Here is a 22,417-nt window from a genome sequence, read left to right as displayed (position 1 = left end):
AAAAAAAAAAAAAAAAAAAAAAAAAAAAAAAATTCCACAGTATTGAGGTAGGGGCTGACTTCTCCCTTAAGATTCTGTTTTTTTCAACAGATGTCACAAATTTAATTTCCAAGTTAGATTTCCTTTCTGCTTGTAGCTGTTTATTGCAGAGATTCCCAAACATTCTCAATTCACAGCACCCTTATTAATCAAAGTAATTTTTCATGGAGTCCCCAGGCCAAAAGAACACCTAATGGTTCTATTTATTAGGTACTTAGGGCCAAATAATAAGTACTTATAACCTAACAACTTAGTAGGCATTTGAAAACTATATACATACATAAAGAAAAAAAATTTTATTTTTACTAACCACGATTCTTACTAATGGGTTGTGTGTGCCTGTTGGGCACTACATGGCTTCTCAAATTTGGAATCAGATCGCTCACCAACATTCTCATTTCCTGTTCCACACTGATTTTCACCCAGTACTTGCTTTTTATCATAGCGACCACCAAATACCCCACTTCACAGAGATATGACATCACGGAAAGGAATGTAGCACAGTCAGAGGTTGAAACTACACTTTCTGGCAGATGTCAAGTATCACTGTGTTTTCCTTGAAACTTTAAAATGTCCCATGACACCCCTCAGAGTTTTCTGGGGTATCTCAGCCCGCCGTTTGAGTACTGCGGGTTTATTTCATGGTTTAGCTTTTTTTTATTTGATAGTTGTGGGTGGATTTATCTTTTTAATTTTTTGAAGTCTTTATTCTACCCCAGTCTGAACCAGCATGTTCTCCTTTAGTCTGAGCAATCCAAGGTGGTTTCTCATAAGTGAATTGATAGTTATGTCTGAATGTTTCAGATTAACGGTTATTTGTATCTCAAGCTAAATGGCCTGGTTCTTTAAAGGAGAGGTAATTGAATGAAACTCTTGAGCCATCTTTCTCACAGGAAAAATAAGTGCCATAAAAGCAGTTTCCCTTATTAAAGTTCAGTACTTATTTTTATTTTGTTCTGTCTCACCAAATCTTTGGTCTTGGCTTGACTTCTGTTTAGCTTCTCCATATACAAACTCAACTCCAAACATCAGTAGTGTGAGAAATGCTGATTCAAGAGGATCCCTCATAAGCACAGATTCCGGGAACAGCCTTCCAGAAAGGAATAGTGAGAAGAGCAATTCCCTGGATAAGGTAATTTCTTTTAATGTAACTTAAGTGTTTCTTATAACTAATGGATTTAGCCCAAAGTAAACATGCTTCCTGTTCTAGTGTTCAGTAAGTATGACCTTTTTTTTTTTTTTCCTTAAACAACTCAGTTAACCTGGGGTAGATGATCTCAGAGTATGATCTAAGGATGGAGCCCATTCCCTGAAACCCCCTGGTTCCTGTTCTAGGATTTCATCAGGGCAGTGTTTACAGTGGAGCACTTAGAGCCAATGGTTCTGGCAGTTTAAACAGGTAGGGAAATCAGAATGCCACTTGCTTAGAATCCCCACGGTCTGTGTGCCAGGGAACACCAATTATAACACAGTTATCCATGCGAATGGCCGTTGGATCCGAAGCTGGCTCCAGAAAAGATTAATCAGTCATACAGATGATGCAGGGATAAGGCTTTATTTGAAATCACTCTATTCATACTGTGCCCCCAACACATCCTCCTCATATTGAACTGTTTTTTTTTTTTTTTTCTTGAAATACCTAAGTTTGGAATTTTGTGCAAATGGATAAAGCTTGGATTTAAACCTGGAGCCATGATAGATTAGTCTCACCTCGGCCACTGTTTTCCTAAGTTATTTCAAGTTATAGGCAAGTTATGTATAGGTTAAAAGTTATAGGTTTATGTACCAATAAACAAGTGATTCTCTTAGGGATGTATTCCTAGTTCTCAGAAACGTGGAAGCCGCCCTTCCTCGGGGTCAGGTTCGTAACCTTAACCGCGGTTGTGTGGCCGACCTCGCCGTGATGACCCTCAGCTGCGGTTCTGTAGCCGTCCGAGCATCTCCGCGCAGGTGTCGTGACCTATCGAACTTTTCCCTTGACCCTGACATGCCTTCGTGCGTAGCGGGAGAAGCTGCTCAGAAGGCACTCGGCTTGTGTCGTACGCGGAGCTGGAGAGGAGGAGAGCGGCCGGTCAGCCAGGAGACACCGGGTCACCATGGACTTCTCGCTGCTCACGCTGCTGCCTCTGCCAGAAGAGGCCCCACAGGCGGCGCCCCTGCCCCCGCTGCAGGGAGGCCTGGGCTCTCCCAGCGGCGCTGATGAAGTGGGCGGGCGGGAGGTGCGCCTGCACCATGGCTTTGCCGCTAATTGCAGTGTGTCTCTTCCTATAATAAAAATACTCGTGTATGTTATTAGTTAAACCTGATTAGTATATATCTTTTCCATTGGCCACCAGTACCTTGATTGAAAGCTATTTTTTCACTGATCTTTTCTGCCTTGGTATTTGGCAAAAAATTTTTCCAGATTTCAATGGGAAATATAACTTTCAAGATTTTTAAATTTCTTGTGTTTTTTAAATGAGATGAGATTTCTTTTTTCTTTAAGTGAATGCTTTGAACATGGTGTGAACCTGCTGTCTAGTGGCAAAGCTGCCCTCACCCTGTGCCCTGAGCTTTCTGAAGTTTGCAGTGTTGAGCTAGGCTGATGATGGCGTGATCTCATCAGTTTAGGGGCTTTGGTCCTGCTGCACTGAGGTGTCCCTGTTTGTCCCTATCGGGCACCTGCCTGTGGTTTTCCCCCAAGGCTGCCGCAGGATGTAACGGAATAACAGTAACTCAGCTCCAGGCTTTAGTGGCTGGTCCATAGCAGCCCCTTGGACTTAATTTGCCGTTTTCAGCCACTGACGTTTTCCTGAGGATATGCTTGGTTTGGCACTGTCTTCTGAATCATCATTTCTGTTTGATCTTAGCACACAGAGTTTTTTGCATGAAGTTTTGCTTGGCACTTCGGCACTAAGCCAGTAACTACGACTGGTTTTTCAGTTTGAAAGGTCCGTGCGTTCTGGCTTGTCCTGGGAGAGTGTGCCAAGGAGACAAGACAGAGCTTCCATGGATTAACACTTGCGTGTATTTGGTGATGGTGTGCTTGTAGTTCGTTGACAAATCATTTATACCTTCCAATTTGTATGATTTGACTCAATTCTAAGACTCTTTCTCTTCCAAGGGAGAAAAGTGAACCTAATTTTGTTTTACCTGTAACGAAGGAGAAAAATCACCTCTGTTTCCTTCTTTAGCACCAGCAAAGTGGCACCTTGGGAAATTCTGTCGTTCGCTGTGACAAACTTGACCAGTCTGAGATTAAGAGCCTGCTGATGTGTTTCCTCTACATCTTAAAAAGCATGTCTGATGGTAGGTAAAAAAATGAAGATACCTGTTTTACTTTCCTTGTTTCAATATTTGGTTCATTTTTTTTAAATTGTAGTTGGTTCAAAGTGTTTAAGGATTTAAAGGGATTTTCTCTCGTTTGAAATACATGTTAATTTACTGAATGTACTCGAAATAAAAGTCTTAATTTGGAATTTTATTTTCATTAATTATTGTATTTCAGAAAGAGTTCTAAAATGTGAATGGCGTATTTTAAAAATTTATATTAAGCTCAGACATACATCTTCACTAAGGGAGACAGAAGCAGTTTTTTTTTTTTTTTAAATTTCAGTTGTCCAAGCAAACTTACTGGCAGCTTGTATAATTTTATTAGTCAGTCTCTTGAATTAGAGAATGTAGTGTTGGTGACCTATAAGCAGCTCTTCCATTTACAGTGTGTGTGACTTCCCTGGCTTTAACTAGAGGTGGGGTGTGTTTAGTTTTCTAATGGAAATAGTGGTATTCTGGTAGATTAAGCTTCTGATTAAGGGTTTGACAGCCACATTTTTAAATAGAAATGACCGCAACCATTAATGCTTTATCAGTGCCATTTAAAGCTTGTAAACATCCATGGCAGGACAGTTCCAACTCTGATTGTGTGATATAAGCAATCACATGAAACTGTGCCATAGTATAATGTCACAGTTCTTATCTTGGTCAAAAATCTTCTTAATTTTCCTGTAACAAATTAGGAAGGGTACTGTGAGCTTCATTAAGGTCATTGAGAGAAGACAAACTCTTTTGAAAGTAAAATGCCATTTTTGGAGACCTGAAGCCCACTTGTCTGGTGGCAGGGGGTGTGGGCCTTGAGCATCCAGGGGAAGGTACTTCTGCTGCAAATAGTGTTTCTTTTGTATCGAGCTTCCATTTCAGCAGCACTAAGAGCCTGACCTGTAGCTCAGAGGTTAGGAGCAGCATACGATCCTTAAAATGCTTTGGAACTGGAGGATTTTACTCTTCTGTCAACATGTTACTTTAAAATAGCTATTTTGAAAAACACAAAGAGACAAGATTTTTTTTTGTGAATGATGACCAAATACAAAAGCACCAGGCTCTTATTCTGATTTTTCAGTTAGAAAGTTGAAATTCTTCCCATTAAGTCAAACGTTCTCAATTTTCATCATGGTAGTGAGCTTCAGCCAGCATTATAGTCCTGTTTTTCCTTTATTGAAAGTTTTCTTTAAAATATTTTACATTTCAAATATTAAATGTGATGTGTAACTAGAAAATAACTGTTTTTCAAAAACAAATATACAAGAAATTTTGCATCCAAGTGAAAGTTACTCTTTAAAGTCAGCCTTTTGGAAGACCAGGCACATATTCAAAAAATGCAACAACTTCAAAACAGTTTTAGAATATCCTTTTTTTTTACAACTACTGTTGTTACACCTTTTTTCCCCTTTATAATTAGAATCTTTTTGTGTGTCTCATTTAAGAAATCTTTACCTACCCCCCAGGCTCTGAAGATATTCTCCTGTATTTTCTTTAAAAGCTGTATTATTTAAATTTTCACATTTAAATCTTAGTATCTACCAAGTATTGGTTTTTGTGTATAGTATGGGGTGGGGGAGAAATTGCCTTTAGAATAGTTTACCAGACAGATAACCAAAATCAGTTGTGTAACTAGCTCTGTAGCTACTCTTTCCTTTATCCCACATTTAATGCGCACCTTTTACACACAGGGCCCCTCGCCCTCTGTGCCTTCTTGTGCCTCCTTTCTCCGTAATAGAGCTTAGCTCTGTCTTCCGCCCTCCTCAGCCAATAGCCAGAGCACAGAGCAAGGACAGGCCATGATGGTACCACCCGGCTGGCCAGCTGGTTCTGTCTGCTGGCCTCAGATGTCTGCAAGTTGACCCCGAGGGGCCCAGCATCCAGGGAACTCCCTGGGTTCCCAACACAACAGCCTCAAGTAACCAGAGTCCGTCCCTCTGGATTCTAAACTTGAAACCCCCAAGAGATGGAAGCTCCCCGACCCACCCTCTGGTCTAAGAGGCCAGCCGTGGCTTTCAAAATTAGGTGCACTTGGGGGCTTCCCTGGTGACGCAGTGGTTGGGAGTCCGCCTGCTGATGCAGGGGACACGGGTTCGCACCCCGGTCTGGGGGGGGATCCCACGTGCCGCGGAGTGGCTGCGCCCATGAGCCATGGCCGCTGAGCCTGCGCGTCCGGAGCCTGTGCTCCGCAACGGGAGAGGCCACAACAGTGAGAGGCCCGTGTACCACAAAACAAAAACAAAAACAAAAATTTTCAAAAAAAAAAATCGGGTGCACTTGATTTAAATCACCATTCCACCGGCATTCTGTCAGCTGGTAGTTGGGAGAGTTACTTAGCTTCTCTGAGCCTTCATTAGTTCATTTGTAAATGGAAACTGCCCCAGATCATGGTGAGGATTCGATGACAGGATATATGTGAAATCATGAGACCTAGCACAGTGCCTGGTGCATAGCAGGTACTTGGTATGTATCCCACGGCTTCTCCCGCCTGTCACTGTTCTTGACAAGTGTAGAATAAAAGTCCATTGCCATACATCTTCATGAGCCTCCAGCATCTCTGCAGCCAGCCTCTTGCTCATCTCAGGCCCCGAAGACTCAGTGGCTTTTTCCCTGAGAGAAATCTTTTAACGCATTTCTCAACTTCAATGTAAAATGTGAGAAGGCAAAAATGTTTAACTGTCACACGCTAATACTCTTTGTGCAATGTCGAATGGTTAAGAGTCATACACAGAGAATGCTTCCTGTAAGTGAATTTGTAGGATTTGCCTTAACTAAAGATGTGCCCAGCTGCTCTTGATAAAGAGCAGGTGTGGTTCTTAACCACTGGTACATTGTACCATCGTGCTAGGAAATAGGAACTCTCATACACTGTTATTTGGAAGGCTATTTGACAATATATGTCAAATTTTAAACGTACACACTATTAACATGGCTAGTTCACTTCTAAGAATTTCTCCTTTAGATGTAGCTGGACGAGTGTGCAAGGACGCATGTAAAAAGGATTTTTACCGAAGCATGACTTACAATAGCAAAGAACTGGGGGGAAGAACAAGGTGGATGTCTGTCAGTAGGGGACTGGTTAACTCAGTTGTAGTACCTCCATGGAGAGGACTGTTATGCAGCTTGAAAAGGACTGAGATAGGTCCAGGCTTTGTTGCTGAATTAAAACTCAGAGGGCAAAACGGTGCCTGTAGGATACATGCTTCCACTGCTGTGTGTGTCTGTGCGTGTGTGTGTGTGTTGGGAAGGGGTTACTTACGTACACGTAAGAATTTTCAACAGATTCCCTACTGGGGAGGGATTCTGTAGTGGGTAATTTTCTAGTCCATTTAAGAGCACATTATGTATAAGTTAAATAGGTACCATGTAGGGCTAGATGATGCATGCTGAAATTAAAGTTCAAATGTAGCTGCTTTATACTGACTAAGCCTGTTGTGCATGTTACCCATTATAATAGTTTAGTCACTGTGGTTTATCCTTTGATCAACTATAAAAGGGGGCCGAGGAAAGTTTGGAGGCCTACACTCTGAGGTCTCTTCCCATCTTATAATGTACGAAATACGCATTATAATTCTAATCAAATAAATGTTTACTTTCCAGATGCTTTGTTTACATATTGGAACAAGGCCTCAACATCTGAACTTATGGATTTTTTTACAATATTGGAGTGAGTAGTTTCGTCTTTGCTCATTGACTCTTGATTTTTCCTGGCTAGTTAAAAGGTGTGAAGAATACAGTGCACCGACAGTTGAATCAGGAATGCAATATATATTCACATCCACACTTATCCTTAAGCGCTTTCTCCCGGACCTAACCCCAACACCCACTCTCAGGGGCTCGTGACCCAGTGGACAGTGACAGCCTGAAATGATTAGATATGTGATTATTGTAGATGAGAGGTTACTACTTGTGCATATAAGCCGTTTTAATAAAATAACACAACATTTATTAGCTGAATTCGGTGGATAATGCTCAGAAACTGAGACATAAAAATTGCTACAATTTTAAAATATGTAAAAGTGAAATCTTAAATACAGTCTATATTATTTTATTACTTTAGTTTAAGTTTCTGTTTTCCTTTAAGCTTTTTACTTCTAGAAACACGAATCTACAATCCCTTATCCAAAACTAGTGGGGCCAGATGAGTTTTCAAATCCAGAATTTTTTGGATTTTTGAAAAATTTACATAGAGAGTATATTCCGCAGCACCCCACAGTCAAGCACATGATTGTTTCTGCAGTAAGAAGTTATTTCTGTGTACTATGATTATTCACAGTAGTAGGTTAAATCATGACCAGGTAGCTTTACCTCTGTTAGTTGGGGTCATGATTTGCTGCCAAATGTGTTTGCACGAATTCGGGGCAAACCCATGGTGTTCAGAGCTTTGTGCATTTTGGAATTACAGTCTTGGTTCCCAAATTCATGGTCACTTCCTCTGCTGAGTTAAAGGTGGGAGTTGTCACATGTGAGACAAGATTCTAGTAAGTTCAGAAGAACTTACTAGAGATTGTTTTAACTGACTCTTATTAAATATATGATTTTTTTTAAAAAAAAATCAATGTTGTAAATAAAATACAGTAAAATAAAACAAAAAAATACATACTTGATGTCTGTAAGGAACCAGTCCATTTACTTGAATCAAAAAAGAAAGCTCCTTATATAGGCTGAAAGAGAATGAATAAGCAACTTGGAACAGTGCATATGGTTTCCACCATGCCTTCTAAGGCAGATGTGGAGTAAATATCCACACCCAAAGTCAACAGTCAATCCTGTCAGTCCTGGGCCTTTCTTCTGTGTTGCTCAAACCAGCCACCATGGCACTGATAGCAGCACAATATGCGGCCTCCCTTGCGTTTGATCATTTTCTCTGGGTTTAGAGGGACCTTCCAGAGAATTTCTGAAAACCAGAAGTGAGGGGCTAGTGGTAGATGTAAGAGCTTATTGAACATGTTACTGTAAATGGGTTTAAACAAAGCCATGTGTCAAAAATAATTTTATCTCCAGTGACTTTATCGCTCCCTAATAATCTTTCATTCTCTCCGCAGAGTCTGCTTGCACCAGTTCCAGTACATGGGGAAGCGATATATCGCCAGGTACTGTGGGAGTTTTAGTTTGAAGTGTTGTGTCATTCTCTGTGTTGCTTGCATCCGGAAGTGGGAACTGTTGTCTGTGGGGATTGGCGGTTGTAATTCTCATAAACCGCCATGAAGACAGTGGCAGGTCTTTGGATTGCTGCCATGAAATCTGGTGGCATCTTTCGCCAGTGTTCCTACGTTCCTTCTGTCTTGTTCTGTCTCAGGCATACCTCCTGGAAAGATTTTCCTCCGTGGCCTGTCGCTGCACTTCTCCACTTCCTTCCAAATCCTCCCTCGTGCTCTGTTCCTTCTGTCTCCTCTTTCTCTTCTCCCAGTTCCTCTGGCTGTGTCTTCCCTCTCTTTCTTTTTTTCCTTCCTCAATGATCTCTCTTTCCCTTGGATTGCTGCCATGAAATCTGGTGGCATCTTTCGCCAGTGTTCCTACGTTCCTTCTGTCTTGTTCTGTCTCAGGCATACCTCCTGGAAAGATTTTCCTCCGTGGCCTGTCGCTGCACTTCTCCACTTCCTTCCAAATCCTCCCTCGTGCTCTGTTCCTTCTGTCTCCTCTTTCTCTTCTCCCAGTTCCTCTGGCTGTGTCTTCCCTCTCTTTCTTTTTTTCCTTCCTCAATGATCTCTCTTTCCCTTTTTCGCTTTCAAAGGTCCTTTTTTGCCATTCCACCTCCCGACTACAAAGAGAGTAATTTCTCATCTAACCACTTTCCTCCTTAATGAAAGGATGTTTCCAGCCCATCTCAAATTTGTTTGGACTGCCACAAAAACCATCTCTAAAACTGAGCCTTTTCTCCTCTTTTTCTGAATAAGCTGTCTGTGCCCTCTGTTGCTATCTGACCAGAACTCTCTGTTGAGTATCATAGACCCTCACTGCCCTGTCCCAGCCATCCTCTCGGTTCCCGCTGAGTTTGAGGAGAGCTGGACACTCACTGCTGATGGGCAGCCACGCAGCTCCTTCTCTGGAGGCTTTCCTCGGACTGCCTCTTGTCCTTAGCGAGTTCTTACTCCTTCCCTGTTGCCATTCAGTGTGTCTGTATTTGTTTTCTTCCGTTGTGTATCCTGTGATAATGTATTCATGGGGTCTTGGTCTAAGCATCCTATTTTTCTGTTGTTATTGTTGCTAAAATTTAATTATAAGTAAACATATTTATGTTTTAAGAAAAACTTTAAAATTTAGTTGTCATTGAGGTTTTTCTCTTATCTGTAATTCTGCTTTACAACAGTGAAATAGGAAATAGATTTTTAATAGACTTTCTATTTGAGTGTCAAGATTTCGCTCTTTATGGTAACATTGTTTTTTTCTTGAGACATTTGAGAAAGTTTCAGAATTCTGTTTATGTCAAATAAAAGGATGTTTTATTTTAAAAAGCAAATTTAGAGAGACTATATTATGCCTTCTTCCTGTTAATACTTTCTATTTTTAATTGAAATGTGGTGGCACTTAACGTTCTCTAATCTTAACTCTTATTTTTTATCATAACAGTAATTTTTGCATTTGCGTTTTTTGGGTACTAAATGCAAATATATGCAATGTGTCCTTATACAATAACTTCATTCTTTTTGACTTTGTCCCATGGAGATGGGCAAACAGCATATTTGCAACAGAAAGACACTGTGCTGGGGGAGCTTCACACCCTCTCATGGTGTCACCCGCCTCACAAGATGGCATTTGGAAAATGTTGTGCAAATAGAATAAAATGCCTCAGAGCTGAACATGGTGAATGTGAAAAGCTGAAGATTTCTGCCCCAACAAACTATTTTGGAATTGGATTTTGTGAAGCAGTTAACTTATTTTTCCAATGTCTCTAAATTTAATTTTTTTTAAGAAAAATCTTCTGACTTCTTAAGCACCCTGTATATATTTGCATGTAAAAGTATGCTTCCTTGGACTGTCTTAAAAATAAATGGGCACAGATAGGCGGGGTGGAGGATGGTGTAACTTCATAATGTGCACAGTGGAAAGACGTGCCCTGTTTTATAGAAAATTGCCATGGTCTCTGCTGCACATGGAAGAGATCCTGAGTCATGATTTAAACGTTGTCAGTGTTTGCCCTCCGTGGTGGTCCGGTTCTATGAACACTGCGCCTTCTCATTGTGTCAGTTTGAAATCACCCAGCAGCATGTTGCCCGATGATATTCCATGCATGTCCTGTTCTACTCCACACAATAACACAGTGAGGGAGACGGTTGGCTACGGGACGGGGGACAGGTGCCATTCCAGCGCTGGTCTCATTTTTCATCTGCTCTGGTGACGGTACACAGTAGGAAGTTAGCTGTTTGATTGCTAATCCAGATCACTTTTCTGTTTTCTTCACTTGACTGCTGACAAGTCTAACAAAGGTTGTGGCTCTTCTCCTTTCCTGGGTAAGAATAAAGGTGTTAAACCGCCTCATATAATCCTTCCCATTGCATGTTTGTTCTCTGTTTCTTCCAATGTATTATTTTAACTAAAAAAAATTTTTCTTTTTGCTGTTTAATAACATATATAATCCAAAAAGATTCGTGGTGTTTTGGCTGTTGTCCAAATGCTGGTCATTAGCACCACATTGGACTGATGCTCACCTTTTTAAAAAGTAGCATCTCTAAATGACTTTCCAAAACTGAAAAGCTCTCTGCTTTGGCCTGGTTTTTGCTCCTTCGTCTAAAGATGCTTTGCTGTGAACTCTGCCAAGTGCTGCTGCCTGTGTGTGTCTTTGGCTCGTGTGGCCCCAAACAGGCTCCTCTGTGCTTAGTCTGTGCGTGGCCAGTCTCCTTCGTGCTGTGTCCTGGCCTCACCTAACTAATGCTCCCCATCTCGCTGCAGTGTAACAAATCTAACTTTTGCTTCTATCCCATTTCACTCATGTTGCAGGAACCAGGAGGGGTTGGGACCCATAGTTCATGATCGAAAATCTCAGACATTGCCTGTTTCCCGTAACAGAACAGGAATGATGCATGCCAGATTGCAGCAGCTGGGCAGCCTGGATAACTCTCTCACTTTTAACCACAGTAAGTCCCATGACACACCATCGTAACAGCCAGCCATCCCATGTGACAGTTCAGAGGGGAGAGCCCCTGGCCACACCGCACCACATCACCAAATCGACTTTTCTTCCAGCTCAGAGCAGTAGGATGAAGAGCTCGTGGCGCAGTTCCCTTCCTCGGAGGAGAATGACATAATGTGGGACGCGGTCAACTACAGCACCAGACCTGAAAGCCTAGACCCTTTGCCCCACGCCATCTGCTTGGTGTTTATAAAACAAAATCTGGCCTGATAGCCAGACATTCTCTGATATTTTTAATTTAGTGTTTTGATTTGTTGCCAGTAGCCAACTTATCATCAGTTTTCCCCGTGTGACTCCCAAGAACATCTGGGGCAAGTTCCTTTCACCCTCCTGACCCCATGCGTGTAATTGATCAAGCGTCCACATTCTGACATTCTAGCCCTGAATGTATGTTAATCGTTAAACTGCTGTGAAACCGTAAAGCCCATGAATCAATGTGTGAGGGTGTGGAAAAGCCAATAACAAAGTGACTTTTTCTGTGTTTTCAGTGTGAGAAAGATATCAAGTGTGCTTGGAATTTCTGTAGACAATGGTAAGATTTAATCAGGTTGAAGTCTGCTTACGAGGCCGCTTCACTTGCAAACCAAGACTTCTTGTTCATCTCGCCTTCCTAACTTTGGGGCTTCCTAACTTCACAGTAGAGACTTTGCCAAAACATGGGAGCATATCTTTAATTTAATTTTATCTATTGCCAGAGGGGACGTAGCATCATGTGCTGTTTCTAGAAATCTAAGTGTTTAGTCTTCTTAAGGGTTTCTTGAAGCAGAAAACCTAAAAGATATCAACCATGCAGCACTTTATAAACTAATGTCATCATTTCTGTCAGTGGTGTGTTCTCTAAATTGTCCCTTCTTTGCTCCAAGCATGACTTAGCTAGTTATTGTTCTATCTAGAAAATTATTTGTACTCATTGCAAGCAATGTCTTTAATTCATGGTTAGTAATATCTTCTCATCATTTCTAATCATAAGAATTCATTCCATTCACTGTGATTTCCATACCTCTTTCTTAGTACAGGCTAAGAAAGAGTATAGACGATATATTCCTGACACCTTAAATTGAGAATAGTTCAAAGTAAAAATGCTGAAGAATCAAAATATGGCACCTTCCCACTCTTCCACCCCCAAGAAAGTTAAATGTAGTGGGTACAGTCTCTCTTTATAAAATTCAAGGCTTAATTTAAATCAATATTATGTCAGTCTGCCACACACTGAATTGGTAGGCTTCAAATGCTAGTTCTGGGTTCTATACTTAGCTGTGGAATGTGCGTTAGTGACACGTCTAAGGCTACAGAACTTGATTTTTCAACATCTTGTCTGTTAGGGCTGTTTTAGCTCTGCAGACAAAGGGTTTAAACAAGCAAAACAAAGAGTTTCATTATTTTTAGTTTTCATTTCCTATTTAGCAAAGAGAAATCAAATTCTCACTTTTTGCAAGACTTGCTACGTTGCCTTTGCCCAGATAATTTTTAACACAGGGACTATCAGTACCTCACTATCAGTTGAAATAAATGCTGAAACTTTAAAGCACTGTAAAAAGAAAAATCATAAGCAGACCAAGACCCCGCCTCCAAAGATAATCATGTAGGAAACATAGAAAACAAACAAAAGTAAACTGAATGATCAACACACGAATAAATAACCTTAATCCACCAAGATATGCAGCAACCCCTCCCTCTGCAAGTGGATTTCACGGTGGTGGTTTGAATTGGAGGAGAGAGACAGCTGGCTGTGTTCTGCTGCCAAAAACCCTATTGTTAACATGGTTGATTTCCATTCTCTCTTCCTGCTACCCACAGAGAACCTTGTCCTTCCTGCCCCTCTCCTCTTGCAACCCGAAGTTTTTCTTTAGTCAGTTTTCAGTGACACCATTCTCGATCAAAGTTTCTCCTTTTGCCTTCCCAGTCAAGACTGTGTAGCTGATTATTTTAGCTTTTTAATGTGTGCCCACAATTCCTGCTCTCCCCGAATAGCTTCTGATGTCCCATAGTCCTTGCATCTCCACCCTGAACTCAGTCTTCACTTACATCTCTAATTGTGATTCTGTATTTGGGAGGCTTCAGCCTCTACCACCATTAGCTTTTTGAGTTCCAAATCGTCAACTCGGCCAAAAGCCACAGAGAAGGGAGTGTATACTGTATGTATACGTGTGTATGTGTGTGAACTCATACATACATGAGTTTTTACATCTTCACCTAGATATTGTATGGGAAATTTGTAGCCACGTATGTCTCTTTAAGAAAATTCCTATTTAACGAATACAGAACCTTCTGTTGGGCCAACCAATATGACAGAGATCCAATATGTGAGAGACTTGCTGGGATGCCAGAGTCTAAAATGAATTTATTTTGGAAAAGAATGAAAATAGGAAGAGTCGCCTATACACCTGCATTTTTCATTTCCTTTCTCTGAGTAGGAAAGGCTTTGTCAGATCTTAGCGTGACCAGCAGGGGGCAGCAGAGGACTGCGAGGAACTTAAGCCAATGCAGGCCAAGCCGCACTGTCTCCATCGCCTGTTAACAGTAGGACACGGGAAAAGACACCACACGCAGCACACGTGTAACGCTAGCGGGCACTTACCCTTACTCTTGGATTTTTATAGGAAATAATGAAAATTTCACTGTGGCCAGTGGTCTTAACTATTTTAAAAACACTCAAAGGGTAGGAGTTTGTTGTTTGGGTCATTGCCCAGGCTTATAAAAAGTAAATGTTTACAACATTAAGGCATTGACCTGTTTACTGCAACATGTACTCATTGTGTATCAGTAGAAAAGACTTGTGCCAAAGGACAAATTGAGAGTGATAGGTGCTCAGAGTATACTTTGTATATTTTATATAAACTGAGTGATGAGGGGAAAACTAAGTGAAACGTGTTTGCAAATAAGTGATTCATTTGCAAAAGATATAAAATAACAGTTTGTATTTACTTTAATGTTATGTATTGTTCTAGGAGTATGTTAAATTCACTTGCATGATAATCCATATTTCCCATTGGTGTGATGGGAGAGAAGCCAGCCGAGAGGTAGAAACCCTTGAAGAAAACCTGTATTTCATATAATTCAGTATAAGAGACAATTTAAGATCACTGGATTAAGTTGCAGAGAATTAGATCTCAGGTGAATATGGGGAAGCATTTTCTAACTGGACTACCTATTAGCTAGTACAGGTACTGGGAGCTGGAGATGTGAAAACAGAGACTTGATGAGGACCCATTGGGGATACTGTCCAGGTCATTTAAGCATCATATGAGGAGTTAGACAAGATGGCTTGTTCAGACCCCATCTAATTCTGATATTCTTTGATATCTATGAATCTCGAGTAAGAAACTGAATATAGATGATAATTAAATTCCTTTATTTTAGATAATATTGAATCAGTATAAAAAATGCAGGGGAGGCATATAGTCTCCGAAATAAAATCAATATTTCTCAAAAGTTCTTAAGCATGGGTGATATATCTTTTAAAATAGGTGAAATGGGCTTGGATGCTTTAAATGTCTATACTCAAGATAGTAAATAAAATGTCTATAAAGCCACATTTCCTTGATTTGGAGATAGATTTTTGCCCCTTTGCTAGCATTTCTGAAATCAGGATATATTTTACAGATTTAGCAGATCTTATCTTACAGATATATCCTGAATATTACATCTCACATGGTAGCCCGTCATTGATTGGTGCTTCTTGCAATTGACAGGGTTTCAGAGTTGAGAAAACCTGACACAATGCCCATTTAAAGTCGGTCATTTTTTATATTTTTAGTATCCTTAAAGAGGACTTTAAATTAAAAGGTGTGATATGCTTAAAACAAGTGTTGTCACGGTTTGGGGTCTATATCCCATACCACTTTCAGATACAGCTAAGTATCTGATTGTCTAAGTGACAATCACTGACGCAAGGTAATCTGAGACTAGAAAGCAGGTAGTATAACCATTTCCTCGAGTATAAACTCTGAGATTATAGACTAGTTTCACAAATCATTTTGAACCTATTTGTTTCTTTGGTGGTTAATCAGAGGGCAGACAGCAAATCACATGATGTTTTGCCTTGGAATGTCATTCCTTATTCTGTTCTCCACTTCTTGCCCATCTGTGGGGAAAAACTTTTTAGCAATAAAAATGAGATGGAGATCAATAGTAGATTGTGTAGTGGTGGATCCATCTGATACTTTGCATAAATATGTGCAGTTAGTAAAAGCTGTAGACCATGAGTTAATATATCTAGCAGGCTAGGTCTTCTACATTTGGGGATGTCTTTTAGCAAGAAGATTCGTAGCTGTTCAATATTTATATTTTTTTCATAAAATGTATTATTTTTCTGGATTCATATTATGGGCCAGAGAAAAAAATTAAAAATAAAAACAAGAATTCTGGTTTCATAGAGTGAAGGCAGCTTTCAAGAAGGAAGTGCCTCCTGTGAGAATATGTATCTGACTTATTCTTCTAGCCCAAATGTCCTCTGACTTTTGGAAAAGGCGAGTGGCAGTGGATCAGGCTTCTGCCTTTCTGACCACATCACCTCTGATGTGGCACTGGGGAGGGAGGGGTAGTTTACAGGTGTCCTCAGCATTACTAAACCGAGCTTTTCAGGAAACAGAACTTCATAAAACGGAGTAAAGTTAGGTAAGTCTAACCATAGCAGATGACATTAGAGGGAAAAAAATCTCATCCTCATCCTTTGAGTATTTAAAAGATTTGGGGATTTGAGAATAAATCACTTATCTGAGTGACAGCAGAATGAAAATCGTGTACATGTGAGCAGTGGATCCTAAGGTCTCTAAAGCACCCCCTGAGGTGCCCGCTGGAGATGGCGCATCAGGGAAGTCCTTCCCTCCCTGACCCGCCTCAGTGACCACGTCAGTGCCTGTGCCCCAAGGCACCACTACCCCCTAGTGGAAGTCAGTAGGGTTAATAGTACTTCTTACTGGCCTTGGTCAGAATCTGCTTTGTCAGCTTTAAAAAGTTGCTGACCGATGCTCTGAGAAATTACTGTGTCTCTTAAGACCCCTTCTTGGGATGCCAGCTCAGTTTCATTTTCCTGTGTTAGCCAGTAACAAGGTGACCATTGATTAGAGTCTTCCCTCATGCACAGCTTTGTTCCAGGTCTTGACACAGACTGTCCCCACGGGGGTATCTTTCGGCAGATTGTCCAGTCAGTCTCTGTCACTCACACAACGTCCCATGCTGCCACTTATTTTTAGGGTTGTTTAAGTAACACTGGTTCAGGAACCTGCTGGTTTTTGAGACGAAACGGTTTAAGGGAAAGCAAATTATAACCAATTGTGGCTAAAAGGACTGTTTCTTTTATTCTTATATGATTTGGACACAGGCAGGCAGATTTCTGTATGAATTGACTCTTGTTCTAAAGGAGATTAGATAGTGTAATGTAGCTTAGAGAAATTTTGTCGTTAATTAGCATGGCCCATTGATTATATATGTTTAAAAAATAGCACATTGACAAATTGCAATTCTTGAATTGTTCTAGACATTCAGCCAGATGTAAGTAAACTCTGTTGGAGTTCTTCAGTGTGTAGACCATCTCATCTATAATAATCACACTTGGATACACTTATCCAATAGGTTATCTAGAAAGAGAAAAGGATAGTTCTGTGCAGAGAATACAGTTAATCACCAAAGCAAGTGCCTTGTTACAGTTTAACCCAGATTATAAAACTTCATTTGGGATAAATGGCAGCCCTCAGTATAGGGTCCTTTTGACCTGCGTGATAATTTTGGTTGGTCTGATAAAAGGTGGTGGTATTTTTGTTTGTTTTGTTTTTGTTTTTTGTTTCTTTTTTTCTTTTTTTTTTTTTTTGGTCCTCTCTTGCCCTGGTTTGTGATCACTGTAACAATAATCATTAGTTTGTTTTCCTCTTTTGTTGGCTATCTCACCAAACAAACCTTACCAAATGAGGAAATACCTTGGCTTACAAAGGCAGTTCAGTGAATATTAGTACCAAAACATGTCTGTCTTTCTTTCTGCTAGATTTCTTACCAAAAAAAACCTAAAAGCAAATCAGGAATATAAAGAAACAGAACTAGCACGGTGCCAAATGTATTCCATAGCCTTACTAGGGACACGATGACTCTGTCACACTGTGAAAATAATGCAGGCCACTCAAAACCACCATTATAAAAGCAAAGCAAAGTTGGATGCAAGCACATAATAGTTTTTTTTTTTTTTAATCATACTTTAAAAAGCAACTCGGTAGCTTTAGAAAAGCTTTCTGTAGTCTTTCAAAAATCATTCTCTATCTCTGACATTTGTTAAAGTCAGAATAACATCACGCTAGTTAACTTTATTTTACCTTAATAATAGAGATTATGGTACAGTGACCTGGATAAGGAATTGGGAGTGTAGTTTCTGGTTTTATCCCATTACTGGCCTCAAGAAAATTCTCTAGGCTTTCTGTACTTCATTTCCCTGATCTGTGTACAAAATGTCCTCCTCTCTGGAGTATTAAGAAAATTACCTACATAGTAAGTGTTGATTTGTTTTGCTCCTTGGAGAAAGACATTACCTGACGTTTTATTATATTGCCATCTTCCTTTGTAATCTAGATCAATACTGAAACACCTTTGCATCCCTTATATATATTTCTGCTAATGCATACCATTTCATAATTTAATCTCAAATTGTATGTCAAACTGCATTTATATCAATACTAAATTGATTTTACAGCCACATACAGAAGATATCAGTTTGTATTTAAATTATGATTCTCAAGTCCTCTCCTTTTCTTAAACATTTCTTTCAGTCATAGTGGCTTTTGTGCTTTTTTATTAAAGCAAGTAGAATACTCTTAGCAGTGCAGTCAACTCTTGGTTATCATTCATGATTCCAACTGATAAAACAGATCCTTACTTTATTGACTTGAGACTTACATAGCGTTCACTGTGTGCCAGGCACTATTCCAAGAGCTTCACAGCAATTAATGAATTTAATGCTCACCACAACCCTTTGAGGTAGATACTGTTATTATCCCCATTCTACAGATGAGGAAACTGAGGTGTAAAGAGGTCAAGTAACTTGCCCAGGGTCACACAGCTAGTAAGGGGACGAGCTTGATTCACTGACCAGCAGTCTGCCCCTCAGCTCATTTTCTTTCCCTGTGCTGTGCTGCAGCCTCTGTCTGTGTGGGAAGCTTCAGACATCTCAGCCTCCTTCACTACCACACCATCTTAACAGCTCACTCAGGTGGCGCAATTGAGTGACTCTGGTCCATGTACCAGTCCTAGCTCCCCTGTTTACCAACTGTGTGACTTAAGACAAGTTGTTTAGCCTTTCTGGGCCTCCATTTCCTTATCTGCAAAAAGGGTTTAATAATGTACACACTTCATAGGGCTATTGAGGGATTAAATAAGGTGATACATGTAAAGTTCATAGAATTATGGCTGGCACATAGCAAGTGCACAATAAATGTTTGCGGCTATTACTTCCCTCCCAGAGCTGAAAAAGTCATAATTGAATGGAAACATTTTTAATACCTCCTTTTACCCACCCACCCCCACCACCAAACAAAAAAAGGCAAACAGGGAGATAAGGCCCTGAAGGAAGCCTTCTGGAAATAATCAAAAGTTGACTGTGACTATACCGTCCGCCAGCCTTTCTTCTTCAGCCGCCGGCAGTAACCTTGTATTATGATTCATGCAGGCTATGGCCACTCGGACGCAGATGTTCTCCACCAGTCGTTACTTGAAGCCAATATTGCTACTGAGGTGTGCCTGACAGCTCTGGACACCCTCTCTCTATTTACACTGGCATTTAAGGTTTGTATTGAACAGCTGTTCATGGTCAGAGCCTCACCTTTTAAATTCATTCTGCTTATTTAACTGAATCAGCAAGAACTTCTTATGTTGTATTTTTACGGCAGCAACTGTTTTTGCCCCTGTAAGGAAACCATGAATCCTTAAATTCTCTTAATGAAACCGTTCCACTGTTAATGACTTGAATTCCCTGAAATATAATACAGCTTAACTGGTCAGGGTGTGCCACCTGCTTGCAAAAGGTGGACACAGTCTCAGGAGGCAGTTAACGCTTGGCCAGATGAAAGCGTTTACAGGGGAAGGTGGCTTTGCTGAGCCTTCGAGAATGATAAATACAGGAACCTAACTGAGCATTTCTGCCTCTACTATCTTTAAACATATCCACATGTGGTAGCAATTAAAATTAGATGTTTATACGTAGAGGAGCAATAGCTAAAAACATTCACCTTTTCAAATTTTTTTGGATCTGTTACTAAATTAAATGATAGAAACATTTCAAGTATAGAGAATAAAAAGTGATCTTGGTCTTATTTTTAGGTTTTAGCAAGTAACATTTACGTAAGTAAAGATGGTCTCTTCAGCCACCGTCTTGTTTTTAGGAGCCTAACCCTTCCCATTCTCACTCAATAACTACTTCCATTTCCAGAGAAGCTGAATTAGTGTTAATATGCTCTGAATATGGAATCAGTATGTTTGCTTGCAAGGGTATTTGGGAAACATACCCAAAGTCAATCTGTGCTTTACTCATCTCCTCTTCTCATGAAGCACATTTCTTTATTAGAGTAAAAATAGTTACCTGATATCACGTTGCTTTATTATAATTTACCTTTGTTCGTAGCAGCCATGCTACTCACGTCCCCAGGAAATGTCATAACTAGGAACGCAGTCGAGAGCTGAGGGCATACAGACCCTTAGGATGAGTATGGAGACAGCAGTGTCTTCTTACTTGGAGCCGTAGTCTAGTGGCCTTCAGTCACGGTCCCCAGGCTGGCAGCAGATGCAGGCCCTGAAGCTTGTTACAAATGCAGGTTCTCGGGCCCTGGCTGACTGAATCAAACTCTGGGAGTGATATGTGCACAGACAGTATGGCCTGAGAACCACTGCTCCACTAGAACCATGTTTTGCACCTCTTTCTGTTTTCTTTTGGAGATTTTTAAGTAAATAGGCCGTGAAATTTGTGATGTGAGCATTTGCCCTGGACTATATCATTGCTAACTGTGCACCCGTAAGTTCAAAACAGTAGTTGGGACACTTTCTTCCACTCTCTCCCTGGGCCTCAGCATATAAATGAGCAGGAAACCCCGGTGCTGCACAGCAGGTGGGGTCTGGCGCCACGGGCAGGTGCGGGCACCACGTGGCACAGGTGTGGTCTGGCAGCACTGTGAGAATAGTGGCAGTTTCCTTACTGCACAGCCTGCAGTTCATACTCAACCTCCTTTAAATTGCTTGCTTCATATTAAGGGAGAGTATTTGTCAAGGTTCCCGGATCTCCAGTGTCTGGCCACCAAATAGGTTCTGACTCAAGAGAGAAACAACATCTGATGGTCTCTGATTGAAGGCTGATTGTAAATTTGTTGGGTGAATGTCTTTGGGAAAATCACTTCATGTCTCCAGACCTAAGATTTCTCATTTGTAAGACTGAAAAAATAGGATCTGCCTCCCAGGGCTGTTGTAGCTTAAAGTGAGATGACCCTTAGAATGGATGAGCACTCTGCTGCTACAGACCAGGCTCCAGGACACTTGGGAGCAGCCATGTATACAGAAACACCATGGGCTGCAAACCCCAGCTCCACCATTAGCCAGATGTTAAGCTTTGGGTGGGTCTGCTTGACATCTCTAAGCCCTGATTTCCTTACTTAGAACGTGGCAATTATTCCTACTGTATAATGAATTGATATGAAGTATCCAAAAACATCTATCCTGTGTCTGGCACACAGTAGGAGCTCAAATGTTGACTCTAGTTTAGAAATAAGCACTTTCCCTAGGCTCACGCCTTCCTGATCCTATGGTAAAGGGTCTGATTCCTGAGATGCACAGGGAAGATTGTGTTTTAGAGCTGAGGTGATCTCTATCAGAGTCTGTATGCCAGTGTGCAGAAATCTTTGATGTTTAAAGCTCAGCGCACACACACACACACACACACACACACACACACACACACACACACACACACATTAAAAAATGGGAAGATGGGCAAATGTTATGGCATTAAAGGATGTCATGCCAAGCTGTAGGCTTACCTGGCCTAGGTTCACAGGTCCAAGAGGCCCACTGGCACAGCAGCACTGGGATCTTCCTTTGCAAGTATTTACTCAGCTGAGGCATCAATTGGAGCATATCGGGAAAATTAAATTATTACATTGAGTTAGCTGACATAATTGTTTGCAGAAAAATCTTCCACAAATGTTGTCTCATCGTTAGTGAGCCTCTTAATTGACCACATCTAATAAGTTGCCAAAGGCAATCAAGAAATCATGTTCTTAACGAGAGGAAATGTTTGAAAAGATTCAAGCGCTGAACCCCAATTTATTATTATATACATCAATATTTTATTTTTAAATCACCGCACACACACACACACACACACACACACACACACACACACACACACACACACATTAAAAAATGGGAAGATGGGCAAATGTTATGGCATTAAAGGATGTCATGCCAAGCTGTAGGCTTACCTGGCCTAGGTTCACAGGTCCAAGAGGCCCACTGGCACAGCAGCACTGGGATCTTCCTTTGCAAGTATTTACTCAGCTGAGGCATCAATTGGAGCATATCGGGAAAATTAAATTATTACATTGAGTTAGCTGACATAATTGTTTGCAGAAAAATCTTCCACAAATGTTGTCTCATCGTTAGTGAGCCTCTTAATTGACCACATCTAATAAGTTGCCAAAGGCAATCAAGAAATCATGTTCTTAACGAGAGGAAATGTTTGAAAAGATTCAAGCGCTGAACCCCAATTTATTATTATATTAGCTTCCTGCCGTTTATTGAGTGCCTTCCGTGTCTTCAGCATCAGTCCTCACAACAGCCTGGCCCAGTGGATATTCTTATCCCCCATTGTACAGATAAGGAGAATGAGGCTGAGATAGGTCAGGATATTAGCCCAAGACCACTGTGTGTGTGTGTGTGTGTGTGTGTGTGTGTGTGTGTGTGTGTGTGTGTGTGTGTGTGTGTGTGTGT

At 40.7% G+C, this 22,417-nt stretch overlaps 1 protein-coding gene across 1 annotated transcript in view; it reads left to right on the top strand.

Moving 5' to 3' along the window:
- The window catches only part of DOCK9 (dedicator of cytokinesis 9), a 176,829-nt gene that overhangs the window by 115,679 nt on the left and 38,733 nt on the right, over window positions 1-22,417 (top strand). Inside the window, exons 34-39 of the mRNA XM_007467228.1 lie at window positions 2,043-2,258; window positions 3,213-3,327; window positions 6,934-7,000; window positions 8,379-8,455; window positions 11,298-11,408; window positions 19,113-19,228. Coding sequence (XP_007467290.1) covers window positions 2,043-2,258; window positions 3,213-3,327; window positions 6,934-7,000; window positions 8,379-8,455; window positions 11,298-11,408; window positions 19,113-19,228 — 702 coding nt within the window. The remainder of the gene's footprint in view (window positions 1-2,042; window positions 2,259-3,212; window positions 3,328-6,933; window positions 7,001-8,378; window positions 8,456-11,297; window positions 11,409-19,112; window positions 19,229-22,417) is intronic.

This window comes from Lipotes vexillifer, unplaced genomic scaffold (genome assembly GCF_000442215.2).
Source record: "Lipotes vexillifer unplaced genomic scaffold, Lipotes_vexillifer_v1.1 scaffold291, whole genome shotgun sequence".
Classification (NCBI taxonomy): Eukaryota; Metazoa; Chordata; class Mammalia; order Artiodactyla; family Lipotidae; genus Lipotes; species Lipotes vexillifer.
Note: the sequence above shows the minus strand (reverse complement) of the source record. Positions and strands in the feature narration are given on the sequence as shown.